Source organism: Cervus elaphus, chromosome 20 (assembly GCF_910594005.1).
Source record: "Cervus elaphus chromosome 20, mCerEla1.1, whole genome shotgun sequence".
Lineage (NCBI taxonomy): Eukaryota > Metazoa > Chordata > Mammalia > Artiodactyla > Cervidae > Cervus > Cervus elaphus.
The window spans coordinates 88,597,414-88,614,839 of record NC_057834.1 but is presented as its reverse complement, the minus strand read 5'-3'; the positions used below and the strand labels follow the sequence as shown (position 1 = coordinate 88,614,839).

Sequence of the window (17,426 nt, the reverse complement as noted above, 5' to 3'; positions counted from 1 at the left end):
TTCTTTAAAATTTCAGCTACATGACAATTCTGAAATTATTTTCTGAAAGCATTTAACATTTTAATTCCATGGATTTAAATTATTACCTGTACGCCATTTTCTTGTATTTGGTGAAGTGGTTTTACATGAGGTAATGAAGGCTGAGTTCCTAATTTCCTATCCAAAAATACTTCTTTGCTGCAAGCATAACACCATACTCGAAGGGTGGTAAGGTTCACAGTTAGATAATGCTTTGTCTCCTGAATAATTTCATGAGAGAGAGAGAAGAGGAATAAAAATTAGTTATAGTTGAAAGCCTTTCAAAAGATCATAGAAGATAAACTGCTGGCCTTTAATGAATAACAATATATTCAGAAGAGAAGATTTAAACCAGAGCACCAAATAAACATTACTTAGATAAACTGCTACTGCTAAAGCATAGTGAACAGTAACAATATCCAAGCCTACTACAAAAGTTATTCTATTATTTTCACCACTCTTCATTATAAAGATAAACAAAGAGTTATTATGAGAGTCTGCTCTGCAGTTAGCAAGTAATTATAATACAAAAAAATTGACAATAGCACAGTAAGTGTTCAAGAATATCAGAATGGCAAAAGAATACAAATGACATGAATTAAAGCACAAAAGAGCTTAAGCAATAATGAATATATGATCTTGGATATGTGAAATTCTCGCCTTCCTCATCTCGAGTTCTGCAAGACAATAATGCCCTACAGAAAATGATTTGAGTAACCATTTTCTCAGTTCTCCCAAGAATGGCACATAGCACCACCATTCTAGACGCACCAAAGAGAAGTAAATTAACTATGTATGAAGATACCTGAGAGTCTTAAGTAATTCTCTTGAGGAACCCTGTCAAGAACAGTTGATGTTATAGAGATAAATACAAATGAAAAAGACGGTTCATTCTCAAGAAATGTATAGTTTGGAATGGGAGCTCTATCTAATCTGTAAAAGAAGCATGCCAGAGTTACACACGAGCACCAAACCACCAAAGTGATGTAGAAAGGAGACTCCAGTAAGGAGGATGTAGAGCAAAAGGTAACATGAGCTGAGCCTTGAAGTCAGTCAGGCCCTGTCCTAAGCCTAGACTTCTAGTCTTGACTTCAACTTCCATATCCTCCTAATATTTCCAGCTATCACCTCCATACACCTGGAGGTACATTTCTTAAATCACTGCTCTTTTAATTACCACCTCATTCTAATATTGACCTTTCCAGCAATTCCCATCCCCACCTTTTTATAAGCTAAGATTTAACTCATTGTTTATTAAAAAAAAAAAAAAAGAATAAAAGGACAAAATTTTGAATGACAACTTGAATTAATGATGTTATATTTGTTTTCCTTTTTCCTCAGGCTATATTTAAAAAATGCCTGGCATGAAATTTTTCTATATACATACCTGAGAATGTATGGTGCTATGATCCACTTGTGATTCACCACAGCCAACATATGAACACCTATTCTATAAATATATAAAAAGAAAAATAAGGCATTTTATAATGTAAATTTATAATAATAAGCATTACATTTACAATGAAGTTCTGATCACATTTTAACTTTAAGATTAAATGAGTTCCAAAGTTAGTTATTTTAACCAAAAGGTACCAGGCACAAAAGAATATAATCAGAATAGTTTTAAGCTAAAAGATATGTCACCTCTAATAAAAAGTAAGTGTAAAATATTGTAGTGATTTACTAAACTCTGCAAAAAGCATTGTAAGTTAATATCCAAAGTTTAAAGTTTAACTTTTATTATCAATAACAATCTTTTTAAAGTATGTTCATTTATGAAATCCTGTGTCAAAAAAATCTTCTAGTTCACCTTATTCAATTATAAGTTTATAATATCAAACTTTTGAGAAGAAACACACACATACCTCCAGGCATGCCCAAAGGTTTGGTCCTCTGACTTTACAATCCTGACAAGAACCCTGTGAGAAGATCGCAGAGGTAACATCACCATTCCATTAACACAACCAAACACATACATTCACTAAAATCATACAAAAAAATTTGGATTCATGAACACAGGATAATTGTAGTAATTTATCAAAAAAAAAGAAACTCACATGTTTGTTTGAGAGAAAAATTAATATGATTTTTTAAAGGAAGGAAAAAAAGCCCTCTATCTTACATGAGATTTTTGTATTAAATCTTCTTTAGTTATTTCACCAACTGAATCCAAATGTGGACAATGACTCCGAAAAGATGACATTTTGTTAGAAATGTTTTCCTGTTTCTCAAGGCTTTCCAAATGAGGTAACACCTACAGAAAAATTGACCAGAAAAGTTAATTTCAAAAGTGCTATTATATGAAAAATTATTAAAATAAAAGGTAAAATAAGAAGCATACATGTTTATAAGTTTGCCCTACAAAAGTACATATTTTCAAATACACCGAACCTATTCTCACAATTGAATTTCACAACTGAATTTTGTAGTGTCCTACAAAACTGTATATTTTCAAATACATGGAGGTTATTTTCACAACTTCAACACTGGAAGTTTCTCTACTAATAAATAATCATTTTATTAAAATTGACACCTGTGAAGCAATGTAAGCTTGTTTCTCCACTACTCTTGCTGTTTTTCCTCCTTCTCCAAGTTCATTTTTTGAGGTAGATGAAAGGGAAAAAACATCAGGTTATTTTAAGTATTTACATCCCCTATTTTTCTTTTAAAAATATTAACCCTTAGGCAGAATTGGAATTGATAAGAAAAAGAATTCAGATGGAAACCATTTTCACACTAGCAACAGCCCCCACTAATGATATAAATAAAACAGCTTGGTACTCTAGCAATATACCTATATAGTCACTTTGTATCAGTTTCTCCACCCTGCACCAGTTACACTTTAGGCCAGAAAATTCTCTGTAGCTGGGGGAGTCCTGTACATTGCAAGATAGCTTAGCAACATTCCTTCTTCTACCCACTAGTTGCCAGAACACCCACACTACCACCCTGAGCTTCAATCACCAAGGTCACTACACAGTGTAAAACTATATTCTCTAGGCAACAAAGTTATCCCAGGTTGAGACTTTGACCAGACTTAGAGCCTGAAAGCGAAAGTGAAAGCTGCTCAGTTGTGTCTGACCCTTTGTGACCCAGTGGACTACATGGTCCATGGAATTCTCCAGGCCAGAATACTGGAGTGGGTAGCCTTTCCCTTATCCAGGGGATCTTTCTGACTCAGGGATCAAACCCACGTCTCCTGTGTTGCAGGCGGATCATCTGAGCTACCAGGGAAGCTCTTAAACAGTTATAAATTTGATTTGATAGAACCTTTTTGTTTAATATATTTACTAATATGTTAATATCATCACATTTATAATTGTATACATTTATTTTAAAACACAAATGTGCTGAAATATTAACACATTAGTAAATACATTAAAATGGTTCTATCAAACCAAATCATTTTAATAAGTCCAATATTACACTACAACCTACAAAATACAACAGGAATCACTCTGAAGTTAATGTTGACTAAGTCATGATTTCTAAATATCACATTACTACATAATATCAAATAAGCCATGCTCCTTGCTTTCATAGCATGAAATAATTGCTGGGACTTGCCTGGCAGTCAAGTGGATAGAACTCCAAGCTCCTAAGGCAGGGAGCATGGTTCTGGATCCCTGGTTGGGGAACTAATATCTCACCTGCTATATGGTACAGCCCAAAAATCTCAAAATTGAATTAAAATAATTGCTAATATTTTCCATTTTTAATTTATGTATAGGGGAGGGTTTCCCACCCACCTGTCACTTCCTTGTGAGGGTGAATATCTTTTCCCTCTTATCCAATTACTCCCATTTTCAACCATAATGGAGTAATAAGCACCAGATTTACCCTCTTTTAAATAAGAAATCAATTTTTAAAATATATAAAATAATGGTTTTTCAGACACACTGGACAACAGGCATTGCAGGACACTGATCCATCCATTAGAAGATAAAAACAAGGCGACTGCCCCAATTGACTGCCTGGAGAGAATTTCTAGTCTACAGTACAAGCAGAAGAAAACCCAAACAGACTTTGGTGATCTTTCTGAGCTGAAGAGACAAAGCTGGAAATGCAGCGAGGCCAAGGTGAGTAATCAGAGAGGGAACTGGAAACCTACTCCAGTATTCTTACCTGGAGAATCCCATGGAGAGAGAAGCCTGGCAGGCTAAAGTCCATGGGGTCGCAAAGAGCCGGACACAACTGATTAACTAACACACATATACATAAGGTGAGTAACGGGCTTCTCGGGTGGCTCTGTTGTAAAGAATCTGCCTGCCATATTTACAATAGAACATGGAAGCAACCCTAGATGTCCATCAACAGGTGAACAGATAAAGAAGTTGTGGTACATATACACAAAGGAATATTACTCAGCCATAAAAAGGAACACCCTTGAGTCAGTTCTAATGAGGTGAATGAACCTAGAATCTATTATACAGAGTGAAGTAAGTCAGAAAGGGAAAGATAAATATCATATTCTAACACATATATATGGAATCTAGGAAAATGGTACTTAAGAATTTACTTACAAGGCAGCAATGGAGAAACAGACACAGAATAGACTCATGGACACGGGGAGAGGGGAGGAGAGGGTGAGAGGTATGGAAAGAGTAACATGGACACTTACACTACCATATGTAAAATAGATAGCCAACGGGAATTTGCTGGATGGCTAAAAAACTCAAACAGGGGCTCTATGTCAACCGAGAGGGGTGGGATGGGAGGGAGATGGGAGGGAGCTTCAAAAGGGAGGGGATATATGTATACCTATGGCTGATTCAGGTTGAGGTTTGACAGAAAACAACAAAATTCTCTGAAACAATTATCCTTCAATTAAAATAATAATAATAATAATCTACCTGCCAATGCAGGAGCCTCAGGAGACCTGGGTTCCATCCATGGGTCAGGAAGATCCTTTGGAGAAGGGAATGGCAACCCACTCCAGTATTCTTGCTGGCATAATCCCATGGACAGAGAAGCCTGGCAGGTTACAGTCCGTGGGGTAACAAACAGTCAGAGATGACTGAAGCGACTGAGCAGGCACGCAAGGTGAGTAAGAGAAAGTAAAGAACTGAAAAGAAAGTAAGTCAACTCTGGAGATTCCGTTGGGCTTTCATCCAAGCACTGATGAGCACATGCCTATGACTAAGCTACCTCAAGTAGTGGAAAGAACTACAGGAAAGGGGTAGACAGAACAATTCTCAAAGCCAGCACAGGTCTGTCTGTGTGTCCACAGCCAGAGGTGAAAGATTTCACAATACAGAGGGAATAAAGTAATAGTACTCAGAAGGGCACTGCCTTTGTACAGGGGAAAAATTATCCCTAGAGGAAAGACTACTTTGGTTCTGCCTTCAAAAAGCTCAAAAGCAAGCATTATCGGGTCAAACTGCTCCAAAAGAATTAACTGTGTCCCAGAACAAAGATGAAGAACATTTAAAGGAATGAACAAAACCAGCGCCTAACAAGGTAAAAATCAAAATGTCTGGCATCCGACAAAACTATTAAGATACAGAAAGAAGGAAAATCTGACCCTCAGTGGGGAGGGGAAAAAAAAAAAAGAGATCCAGAAATAAGACAGACAGAATCAAGGATACAAATGATAAGAGACATGAAAGACTGGAAGGGGGAAAAAAGGAAAAAAAGACCAAAATCAAAATTCTAAATGTTAAAAAAACAAAAAATAAAAAATCAATGTGAAAAAATACAATGGATGAGATTAAGAGCAGACAAGACAAGGCAAAAAAATCATGAACTTGAAGACACAGTAAAGTCAAAGTGAAGTTGCTCAGTCATGTCTGACTCTTTGCAACCCTGTGGACTACAGCCTACCAGGCTCCTCCATCCATGGGATTCTCCACGCAAGAATACTGGAGTGGGTTGCCATCAAAATATAAAGATTGAGAAAATTAAACAAGAGCATCACTCAGGTGGCAAAGTCCAAATTTGATGAAAACTAAAAACCTCCAAACTGAAGCAACACAAGACATAAGAACAAATAATACCATGGCATATCAAAAACAAGTAGCTTAAAACTGTTAACAGAAAGGACATCTTAAAAGCAGCCCCAAAAGATCCATAATGTAAACTAGAAACATATAAGCCAGAAAGCAGAGGAGCAACATCTTTAGAGTTTACTGAAAGAACACCATCAACCAAGAATTCCATACATAGGAAAACATCTTTCGAAAACAAAGGCAAAATAAAAACGTCTTTAGTCATACAAAAGCTGAAGGAATTTATCACCAGCAGATTTGCATGATAAAACCTGTATGTATGCTTCAATATATTTCCATATAAATCATAAACAAATATAGATACAGAGACACATAATATCAACAATATTGGTAATGTTTTATTTTCTTCAATAATATTTTTAAAAATCTCAAGTCAAAATTTTCATGGATATATGTGAAATGCATTCACAGATGGATACATGCACTCAATCAATCTTCTAATAATAGATATTTTCCTTGTTTCCATATTGTGTCATTTAAAAATCCATGTAAACGTAATGGGTGTACCATTATATTTGTATTTGTATTACATGGGCCAGTTTATAAAAACAGTTTGCAAGATTACTTTCCAAAAATGCGATAACAACTCATATTTCCACCCATAAAGGAATACTACTTTCTGCACAGCAACACCATTTTCTCTACTAGCAACAGATATTACTGTTTCTTTTTTTTAACTTTTGTCATTTGATGAGTGTGTTGTTATATTTCACTAGTATTTCATTTGCATTGCCCAGACTTGACTAGCTAGCTCAGTCAGTGGAGCATGAGATTCTTTAATTTGCATTACCTTGACAACCTGTGAGATGAGACTGAGTGTCTTTTCATGAATTGTATAGCCTTCTAGATTTATTAATTTTCTTTAATGGTTCTTTAAATTTTTGCCGTTCTTACAGTTGGGCTGATAACCTCTTGTAAAAGGAATCCTGTCTTCTATACTGCAACCATTTTTTTCAAACTTACTATTTGTCTATTATTGTTCAGCTGCTAAGTTGTGGCCAACTCTTTGCAACCCCATGCATTGCAGCACTCCAGGCTCCCCTGTCCTTCACTATTCTCCCGGAGCTTGCTCAAACTCATGTCCTTGGTGTCAGTAATGCCATCCAACCATCTCATCCTCTGTCATTCCCTTCTCTTATTTGTCTATTAAGTTTACGAAAACCACATAAGTTTACTATCTTAATCATTTTTAAATATACAGTTCAGCAGTATTCAGTATATTCACACTGTTGGGCAATCAATTTCCAGAAATCATTTCATAATGCAAAGTGAAACTCTACAGCATTACACAGCAGCTCTGCACTCCCCCTCCCACCTACCGCTGGCAACCACCATTTTACTTTCTGTCTCTACAATTTTGATGAGTCAGGGTGTTTCACAAGTGGAATATAGTATTTTCTTTGTGTCTTGCTTATTTTACTTAGCATAATGTCCTCAAAGTTTATCAATTTTATAGCATGGGCAGGAACTTCCTTCCTTTCCCAGGTTGATTAATATTCAATTGTGGTGATATCTGTGATTCTTTAAAAATATATGTATATATATTATTTTTTTTTTTCATTCATTTACTTGGCTGTGCTGGGTCTTAGTTGTGGTACATGAGATCTTTTTAGCTGTATCATGTGAGATCTAGTTCCTTGACCAGGAATTGAACCTGGCCCCCTGCATTGGGAGCTCAAGAGTCTAGCCACTGAACCACAAAAGAAGTTCCCCCACTGTGGTTTTGATTTGCATTTCCATAATTAGTAATGTTGAGCATCTTTTCACGTGCTCTTAGCCATTTATTTATATACCTTCTTTGGAGAAATGTCTATTCAAGTACCTGAGTCATTTTTCTTTCTTTTTTTTTTTTTCTTTCTTTCTTTATTTTTTCAGTGGGTTTTGTCATACATTGATATGAATAAGCCATAGATTTACTCGTATTCCCCATCCCGATCCCCCCTCCCACCTCCCTCTCCACCCGATTCCTCTGGGTTTTCCCAGTGCACCAGGCCCGAGCACTTGTCTCATGCATCCCACCTGGGCTGGTGATCTGTTTCACCATAGATAATATACATGCTGTTCTTTCGCAACATCCCACCCTCATCTTCTCCCACAGAGTTCAAAAGTCTGTTCTGTACTTCTGTGTCTCTTTTTCTGTTTTGCATATAGGGTTATCGTTACCATCTTTCTAAATTCCATATATATGTGTTAGTATGCTGTAATGTTCTTTATCTTTCTGGCTTACTTCACTCTGTATAATGGGCTCCAGTTTCGTCCATCTCATTAGAACTGGTTCAAATGAATTCTTTTTAATGGCTGAGTAATATTCCATGGTGTATATGTACCACAGCTTCCTTATCCATTCATCTGCTGATGGGCATCTAGGTTGCTTCCATGTCCTGGCTATTATAAACAGTGCTGCGATGAACATTGGGGTGCACGTGTCTCTTTCAGATCTGGTTTCCTCAGTGTGTATGCCCAGAAGTGGGATTGCTGGGTCATATGACAGTTCTATTTCCAGTTTTTTAAGAAATCTCCACACTGTTCTCCATAGCGGCTGTACTAGTTTGCATTCCCACCAACAGTGTAAGAGGGTTCCCTTTTCTCCACACTCTCTCCAGCATTTATTGCTTGTAGACTTTTGGATAGCAGCCATCCTGACTGGCGTGTAATGGTACCTCACTGTGGTTTTGATTTGCATTTCTCTGATAACGAGTGATGTTGAGCATCTTTTCATGTGTTTGTTAGCGACCTGTATGTCTTCTTTGGAGAAATGTCTGTTTAGTTCTTTGGCCCATTTTTTGATTAGGTCGTTTATTTTTCTGGAATTGAGCTGCAGGAGTTGCTTGTATATTTTTGAGATTAATCCTTTGTCTGTTTCTTCATTTGCTATTATTTTCTCCCAATCTGAGGGCTGTCTTTTCACCTTACTTATAGTTTCCTTTGTAGTGCAAAAGCTTTTAAGTTTCATTAGGTCCCATTTGTTTAGTTTTGCTTTTATTTCCAATATTCTGGGAGGTGGGTCATAGAGGATCTTGCTGTGGTTTATGTCGGAGAGTGTTTTGCCTATGTTCTCCTCTAGGAGTTTTATAGTTTCTGGTCTTACATTTAGATCTTTAATCCATTTTGAGTTTATTTTTGTGTATGGTGTTAGAAAGTGTTCTAGTTTCATTCTTTTACAAGTGGTTGACCAGCTTTCCCAGCACCACTTGTTAAAGAGGTTGTCTTTTTTCCATTGTACCTGTCATTTTTTAAATCTAATTGTTTGCTTTTTTTTTTTTTTAATTATTTGCTTTTTTGTTGTTGAGTGTAAGAATCCTTTATATACTCTGGATTTTAACTCCTTATTGGATATATGATTTGCAAATATTTTTACCCATTCCATAGGTGGCCTTTTCACTCTCTTGACTATGTCCTTTGATGCACGATAATTTCTAATTTGATACAGTTCAATTTATCTATTAACTTTTGTGACCTGTACTTTTAGTGTCACATCCAAGAAATCACTGACAAATCCAATGTCACAAAGTTTCCCCTCTATGCTTTCTTCTAAGTGTTTTAGTTCTTATGTTTATGCCTTTGATCCACTAAAGTTAATTTTTGTATGTTTGGGTAAGGTAAAGATTCAATGTTGTATTTTTGCTTCTGAATATAAAGTTTGCTCAATACCCTTTCTTGAAAAGACTGTTATTTTTCCCACTGAATGGTCTTGGCACTCATCAAAAAACATTTGAGCAGGGATACTTTACTAAGATAGTGAAATAGGAACTTGAGTTCACCTCCTTTCACCTGCACATGAAAATCACAACTATTTACAGAGCAACTATAGATGAGAATGACCTGAAGGCAAGCAGAAAAGATTTTTCAATACTAAAGACATGAAGAAGGAACCATGAAACAGATAGAAGGAGCAGAGATGCAATATAGTAAAGATCTACACACCTGGGCAGGCAACCCACAAAAAGGAAAATAATCACAACTGTTGAGTTTCTCCCTAAGGAGTAAAGGATCTGAGCTCCATACTGGGCTCTCCAGGCCAAGGGTTCTGCAAAGGGAAAAGGCACCCCAAAATATCTAGCCCTGAAGACCACCTAGTGCTTGAGTACAGAAGAGATGGAGGTCCATAGGAAACAAACCTCTACTCTTTTCTAAAAAAAAAAAAAAAAAATATATATATATATGTGTATATATATATATATATATATATATGTATGTAATTTGGCTGCACTGGGTCTTAGTTGCAGCATGTTGGAGCTAGTTCCCTGACCAGGGATCGAATCCAGGCCTCCTGCATTAGCACCATGGAGTCTCAGCCACTGGACCACCAGGGAAGCCCCAAAACTCCACTCTTGACTGGCAAGCTTCACAAGAAGCAGAACCTGACATCCAATAATGTTAATGTAAGAGTCAAAATATGGAAGTCCATAAACAGATCAAGAATATGTGAGACACACACACACAGATGAATACGACTCAGCCATTAAAGAAAGAATGAAATCTTGCATTTGTGACTACATGGATGGACCTAAAGGGTATTATGCCAAGTAAGGTAAATCAGAATGATAAAGACAAATACATGTATGTATAATCTAAAAAACAAAACAGAAACAGATTAAAAAAAAACAGAGAACAGGCAGCTGCCAAAGGGGAAGGAGCAGGGGTTGACAAGGGAAAAAAAAGTTAACTATGTGAAGTAACAAATGCTAATAGCTTGATTGTGGTAATTACAATGCATATTTATATGAAACCACCACATTATATACCTTAAAAATATAAATTTTTGTCAGCTATACCTTAATAAAGCTGAAAAATTTTTTTTAAAATTGATCACATATGTGTGCATTATTTCTGGGCTCTATGCTATTCCATTAGTCTATGTTTATCTTACAATCAAAACTATTATTAACTTTCTTATGGTATGCTTTATCATTAAAAGTATTAATTTTTAATAAAATCAGATACATCTCTTATTTTGTAACAGCTTTTGAGTTTCTAATCTTAAGGTTTCCTTCAAAAAAAATAAATAAATAAAAATTAAAAAAAAAAAAAAAGGTTTCCTTCACTGTAATTTATAGAGCTAAAACTATAGAATAGCATTAAATTTTTTTAAAACAAGACTTTAATCTATCAGGAGGTTATCTTAAGACAGGAGCCCAGATTTATTTTCTTCCAGATGGGCAGACATTTGTATCAGTGCCATTTACTACATAATCTAAATCACTGCAGATGGTAACTGCAGCCATGAAATTAAAAGATGCTTGCTCCTTGGAAGGAAAGTTATGACCAACCTAGACAGCATATTAAAAAGCAGAGACATTACTTTGCCAACAAAGGTCCATCTAGTCAAGGCTATGGTTTTTCCAGTAGTCATGTATGGATGTGAGAGTTGGACTATAAAGAAAGCTGAGCGCCGAAGAATGGATGCTTTTGAACTGTGGTGCTGGAGAAGACTTTTGAGAGTCCTATGGACTGCAAAGAGATCCAATCAGTCCATCCTAAAGATCAGTCCTGAGCGTTCATTGGAAGAACTGATGTTGAAGCTGAAACTCCAATACTTTGGCCACCTGATGCGAAGAGCTGACTCATTTGAAAAGACCCTGAAGCTGGGAAAAATTGAAGGCGGGAAGAGAAAGAGACGACAGAGGATGAGATGATTGGATGAGATGGCTGGACAGAGTATGATATGAGATGGATCACCGACTCAACAGACATGAGTCTGAGTAAACTCCAGGAGTTGGTGATGGACAGGGAGGCCTGGCATGCTGCAGTCCATGGGGTCGCAAAGAGTCGGACACGACTGAGCAACTGAACTGAACCCACTTCCTACTGAATTGTAACATTATCTTTAACCTTTATTAAGTCTGCACATACCTCTATACATATTTTGTAACTGATCTCTGCCCATACTGTATTAATCTGATTTAGAGACTACAATATTCTATACAGAATAGGTGACATACTTCCTTCACTGTTCCATTTCAGCTTCCTTGGCTACTCTCTAAATACTCTCTAAATATTCTCTAAATCACTAGAAAATCTGATAATTTTACTTCTTATGTTCCAATATTAATATCAGTTATTTAATTTTACTGTTTTAAGGCAACTATTAGAATCTCTAAAGGCAATCTGAATATAAAAGTGATGTGAGCATCTATGTCAGGGTCCTTATATTAATGTTTTGCCATTTAGGGTATTTTCTATAATTTCTTTCTATTCTTAATTTGCTTACATTTAAAAAATTTGAAATGGTCTATCTAAAAACTGCAGTTTAGTTGATTTACAGTATTGTATTAGTTAGAAATGGTCTTAATGAACTCTATGAAATGCCTTTTCAGCAGCTACTGATGGCTTACTATATTCTTTGTTTCATTTGTTGATACTATCTATTATATTAACAAATTTAATACTATCTTTGCATTGATGCAATATATCCTATTGAGTCAAAATGTATATTAGTCAGTTTACTTCATATCTAAATTCTATCAGCTAATATTATATTTAGAAATTTTGCATTTCCAGAAACAAGTAAGACTGATCTTTTTTGGTAGTTTTTTTTTTCCCCCTTTTCTGGCCAAGATGCAGGACCTCTGCGATCTTAGTTCCCAAACAGGAATTGAACCCACGCACCGTGTAGTGGAAGGGCAGAATCGTAACCACTGGACCGTCAGGGAAGCAGTATTTTTATTTAGGATAAAAGTATGTGTGCTTCACAGAATGCACTGAGTAGTTTTGCATCCTCAATAACATAGAATAGAGTTTTTTTAAAACTTACGATGTTGTTTATAAATTAAATGAAAGTCAGCTGTGAAACCATCTGCTATGCTGCCTCGTTCAAGGAACAACTTTCAACGGCCTTTGCAATCCCTTATGGAGAATTGGTCAATTCAAGTTTTCCACTTCTTGGATCAATCCTACTAATTTATATTTTGCTATAAAATTATCCATTTATCTCAATTTTCAACTTTGGCATCATGGCATAACATGTAATATTCTGAAGGTATGAATATGATTCCATTAATCCCTCCTATATCTGGGTATCTATGATGTTTCCTTTCTCATTCTTAATATTGCATATTTTTACTCCAATTTTTTTTCCCCTTATATGAGGTTTATCTATTAATAATTCATCAGTCCTTGTAAAGAACCAGCTCTGGGATTTATCCTTCCCACTGTTTTTGTTTTGCTATTTCCAATTCTATTAATTACAGTTTTATCTTTAATCCCCATGTCCTAATTGGTTTCTGTTTTATTTTCTTAATCCCTAAATATGGGTACTGAATTCCCTTAGCTTTATTTAGTTAATAATAAAAGTATTTAAACTATAGATTTTCCTCTAAATATCAATGTTTGCCAATAAGATAGAAATATTCTCCTCATTGTTTTCTAGATAGTATGTAATCTCACCTTTTTCTATAAATCTCACTTTTGATGGTAAAGTGTTTTAAGTCCATCAATACAAGAATGAATACACACGATTGACTGTTACACAACAGTTTAACTTGTTATTACCCATCATGCACTGGATGGATAATTTATCAACATGCATAGATCTGAAGGAGCTTCCCTGCTGGCTCAGACAGTAAAGGTGTCTTCTTGCAATCCAGAAGATCCAGGTTCGACCCCTGGAGAAGGAAATGGCAACCCACTCCAGTACTCTTGCCTGGAAAATTCCATGGATGGAGTAACCTCATAGGCTACAGTCCACAGGGTCGTAAAGAGTCGGACATGACTGAGAGATTTCACTTTCACTTTTCATAGATCTAAAGGACATAACATTAAATGGAAAAAAAGGAAGAAGCATAATGTTCATTCTCTATGATACTACTGAAGTAAAAGTTTAAAACATGAGAGGGAGATAACTTAGGAATTTGGGATTAGCAGATACAAAGTACTATATGTAAAATAGATAAGCAAGGTCCTACTTACTGTATAGTACAGAGAACTGTATCATCTTGTAATAAACTATCAAGGAAAACAAGATAGAAAAGAAGGGGAAAAAAAAAAAAAGAAAAGAAGGTATATGTATAACAGAATCACTTTGCTGTACATCAGAAACTAATACAACATTGTAAATTAACTATACTTCAATTAAAAAAAAGAAGAAAAAGCAAAGTTTAACCAAAAAAAAAAAACCCAAAAGAAAACATGCATAACAATAGTACACTGTATCTATCTGTATGTACACATCCACTGTAAAAGCACAAAAATATAGCCTTGAAGGTTATGTACTCTGAACGTTGCCTCAAAGAAGAAAAGGGGACTAGGGAAAGATTAGTTCTCTCTGTTCTGCAATTAATGTTCTGGTATTTAAACAATCTATTTCTGCTTTATTGACTATGCCAAAGCCTTCGACTGTGTGGATCACAATAAACTGTGGAAAATTCTGAAAGACATGGGAATACCAGACCACCTGACCCGCCTCCTGAGAAACCTGTATGCAGGTCAAGAAGCAACAGTTAGAACTGGACATGGAACAAAAGACTGGTTCCAAATAGGAAAAGGAGCATATCAAGACTGTATATTGTCACCCTGCTTATTTAACTTATATGCAGAGTACATCATGAGAAACACTGGGCTGGTAGAAGCACAAGCCGGAATCAAGATTGCCGGGAAAAATATCAACAACCTCAGATATGCAGATGACACCACCCTATGGCAGAAAGTGAAGAGAAACTAAAAAGCCTCTTGATGAAAGTGAAGGAGAGTGAAAAAGTTGGCTTAAAGCTCAACATTTAGAAAACTAAGATCATGGCATCTGGTCCCATCACCTCATGGGAAATAGATGGGGAAACAGTGTCAGACTTTATTTTGGGGGGCTTCAAAATCACTGCAGATGGTGACTGAAGCCATGAAATTAAAAGACGCTTGCTCCTTGGAAGGAAAGTTATGACCAACCTAGACAGCATATTAAAAAGCAGAGACATTACTTTGCCAACAAAGGTCCATCTAGTCAAGGCTATGGTTTTTCCAGTAGTCATGTATGGATGTGAGAGTTGGACTATAAAGAAAGCTGAGCGCCGAAGAATGGATGCTTTTGAACTGTGGTGCTGGAGAAGACTTTTGAGAGTCCTATGGACTGCAAGGAGATCCAACCAGTCCATCCTAAAGGAGATCAGTCCTGGGTGTTCATTGGAAGGACTGATGTTGAAGCTGAAACTCCAATACTTTGGCTACCTCATGCGAAGAACTGACTCACTGGAAAAGACCCTGATGTTGGGAAAGATTGGGGGCAGGAGGAGAAGGGGAAAACAGAGGATGAGATGGCTGGATGGCATCACCGACTTGATGGACATGGGTTTCGGCAGACTCCAGGAGTTGGTGATGGACAGGGAGGCCTGGTGTGCTGTGATTCATGGGTCAAAAGAGTTGGACACGACTGAACAACTGAACTGAATTGAACTGAATGAGAATTAATACATGTAAAAAAAAAAAAAGCTAACCATTTGTATCAAGGCTATTTAGTATTCTCTATAATTAAAGACAACACTATCAAAATAGAAGGCCCTTCATATTCTAGTTATTCAGCTTTACTTAATTCACTATGGTAACAAAATCATTCTTTTTTCCTTCTGTTGATAAAGAACATTGAGAGTAGGGCATTCAGATAAAGGAGGGTAAGGCAACGGGAGTCATCAGCTACTTCAATTTCCTCTAAAAGTGTACACCAAAAGAAAGAAGGCATGCATGCTTTCATTCTGGTCTGAAAGTTTGTTCAAGGAAGATAGGAACTAGACATTAAAAAAGACAAGCAACATGAAAGCAGTAAAAACAAAAACTACATGAAAAAGCTATTTGTTCAGTCTACAAATGTAGAACCCACAAAACTCTAAGACTCCTTTAGAAGCTGTGGATCAAAGGTTGGGAATCACTACAGAGCAAAAAAAAAAAAAAAATCAAGCTTTACGTGGAAATTAAAGCTTTCCATAATTTGACCTCAATGTGCAATCTTTATCAGGCAACTTTTCCCTCTTTCTACCATATCTAGACAATCTGAAATCTCCTCAGTCATAAAGATGGGAACAACAACAACTGAAAAATCTTCTAGACTGAAATGACAGCATTCATTCTGCATGATGTACAGCTTTGGCAGGGACTCAACTGCTCATCCAGATTTAAAACTGTTTCTGAAGATACTACTATTAAGGCTGCTGCTGCTGCTGCTAAGTCACTTCAGTCGTGTCTGACTCTGTACGACCCCACAGACGGCAGCCCACCAGGCTCCGCCGTCCCTGGGATTCTCCAGGCAAGAACACTGGAGTGGGTCGCCATTTCCTTCTCCAATGCGTGAAAGTGAAAAGTGAAAGTGAAGTTGCTCAATAGTGTCTGACTCTTAGCGACCCCATGGACTTCAGCCCACCAGGCTCCTCCATCCATGGGATTTTCCAGGCAAGAGTACTGGAGTGGGGTGCCATTGCCTTCTCTGATTTTTAAGGCAGTGGGGGATATTTTAGCAGTACGATCTCCCAGGTTTCAGGCCCCAAATTCTAACCTGGTCATCCTACTAACAGAACAGTAGACATTCAAATTTTAATATGGAAAGGCATAGGGGCCAGTGTTATCAATATTTGTTATACATCAGACATATTAATAGTTGATAGCCTAAGGAGAATCTTTTAATATTGAAGAACTGCCTGTAATCCATTATCTAGCCTATTCCAAGAGCATGGCATCTGGTCCCATCACTTCAAAGCAAAGAGATGGGGAAAAAGTGGCAAATTTTATTTTGGGGGCTCCAAAATCACTGTGGACAGACTGCAGACACAAAATTAAAAGACACTTACTCCTTGGAAGAAAAGGTATGAATAACGTAGTGTGTGTGCACTTAGTTACTCAAGTCATGTCCAACTCTTTGTGACCTCATGGACTATAGCCCACCAGGATCCTCTGTGCATGGGGATTCTCCAGGTAAGAATACTAGAGTGGGCTGCCATGCTCTCCTCCAGGGAATCTCTCCAACCCAGGGATTAAACCCAGGTCTCCCACATTGCAGGTGAATTCTATACCATCTGAGCCACCAGGGAAGCCATGACAAACCTAGACAGCATATTAAAGAGCAGAGACATCCTTTTGTTCACTAAGATCCATATAGTCAAAGCTATTGTTTTTCTAGTAGCCATGTAAGTGTAAGGGTTGGACCACAAAGAAGGCTGAGCACCAACGAATTGATGCTTTCAAACTGTAATGTGGGAGAATACTCTTGAGAGTTCCTTAGACAGCAAGGAGATCAATCCAGTCAATCCTAAAGGAATCAACCTTGAATATTCACTGGGAAAACTGATACTGAAGCTGAAGCTCTAATACTTTGGCCCCCTGATGCAAAGAGCCAACTCTGGAAAAGACCCCAAGGCTGGGAAAGATTGAAGGCAGGAGGAGAAGGGCGACAGAGGATGAGACGGTTGGATGGCATCACCGACTCAA

The 17,426-nt window shown here is 36.9% G+C and overlaps 1 protein-coding gene across 5 annotated transcripts in view; it reads right to left on the bottom strand.

The window, feature by feature from the left end:
• USP33 (ubiquitin specific peptidase 33) overlaps window positions 1-17,426 on the bottom strand; it is a 60,380-nt gene that overhangs the window by 34,076 nt on the left and 8,878 nt on the right. For all 5 annotated transcript variants that reach the window (XM_043876658.1, XM_043876656.1, XM_043876657.1 and 2 more), the window contains 4 exons: window positions 2,141-2,272; window positions 1,884-1,937; window positions 1,406-1,468; window positions 87-239 (listed from right to left, as the gene is read on the bottom strand). In XM_043876658.1, coding sequence (XP_043732593.1) covers window positions 87-239; window positions 1,406-1,468; window positions 1,884-1,937; window positions 2,141-2,221 — 351 coding nt within the window. In that variant the 5' untranslated portion in view covers window positions 2,222-2,272. The remainder of the gene's footprint in view (window positions 1-86; window positions 240-1,405; window positions 1,469-1,883; window positions 1,938-2,140; window positions 2,273-17,426) is intronic.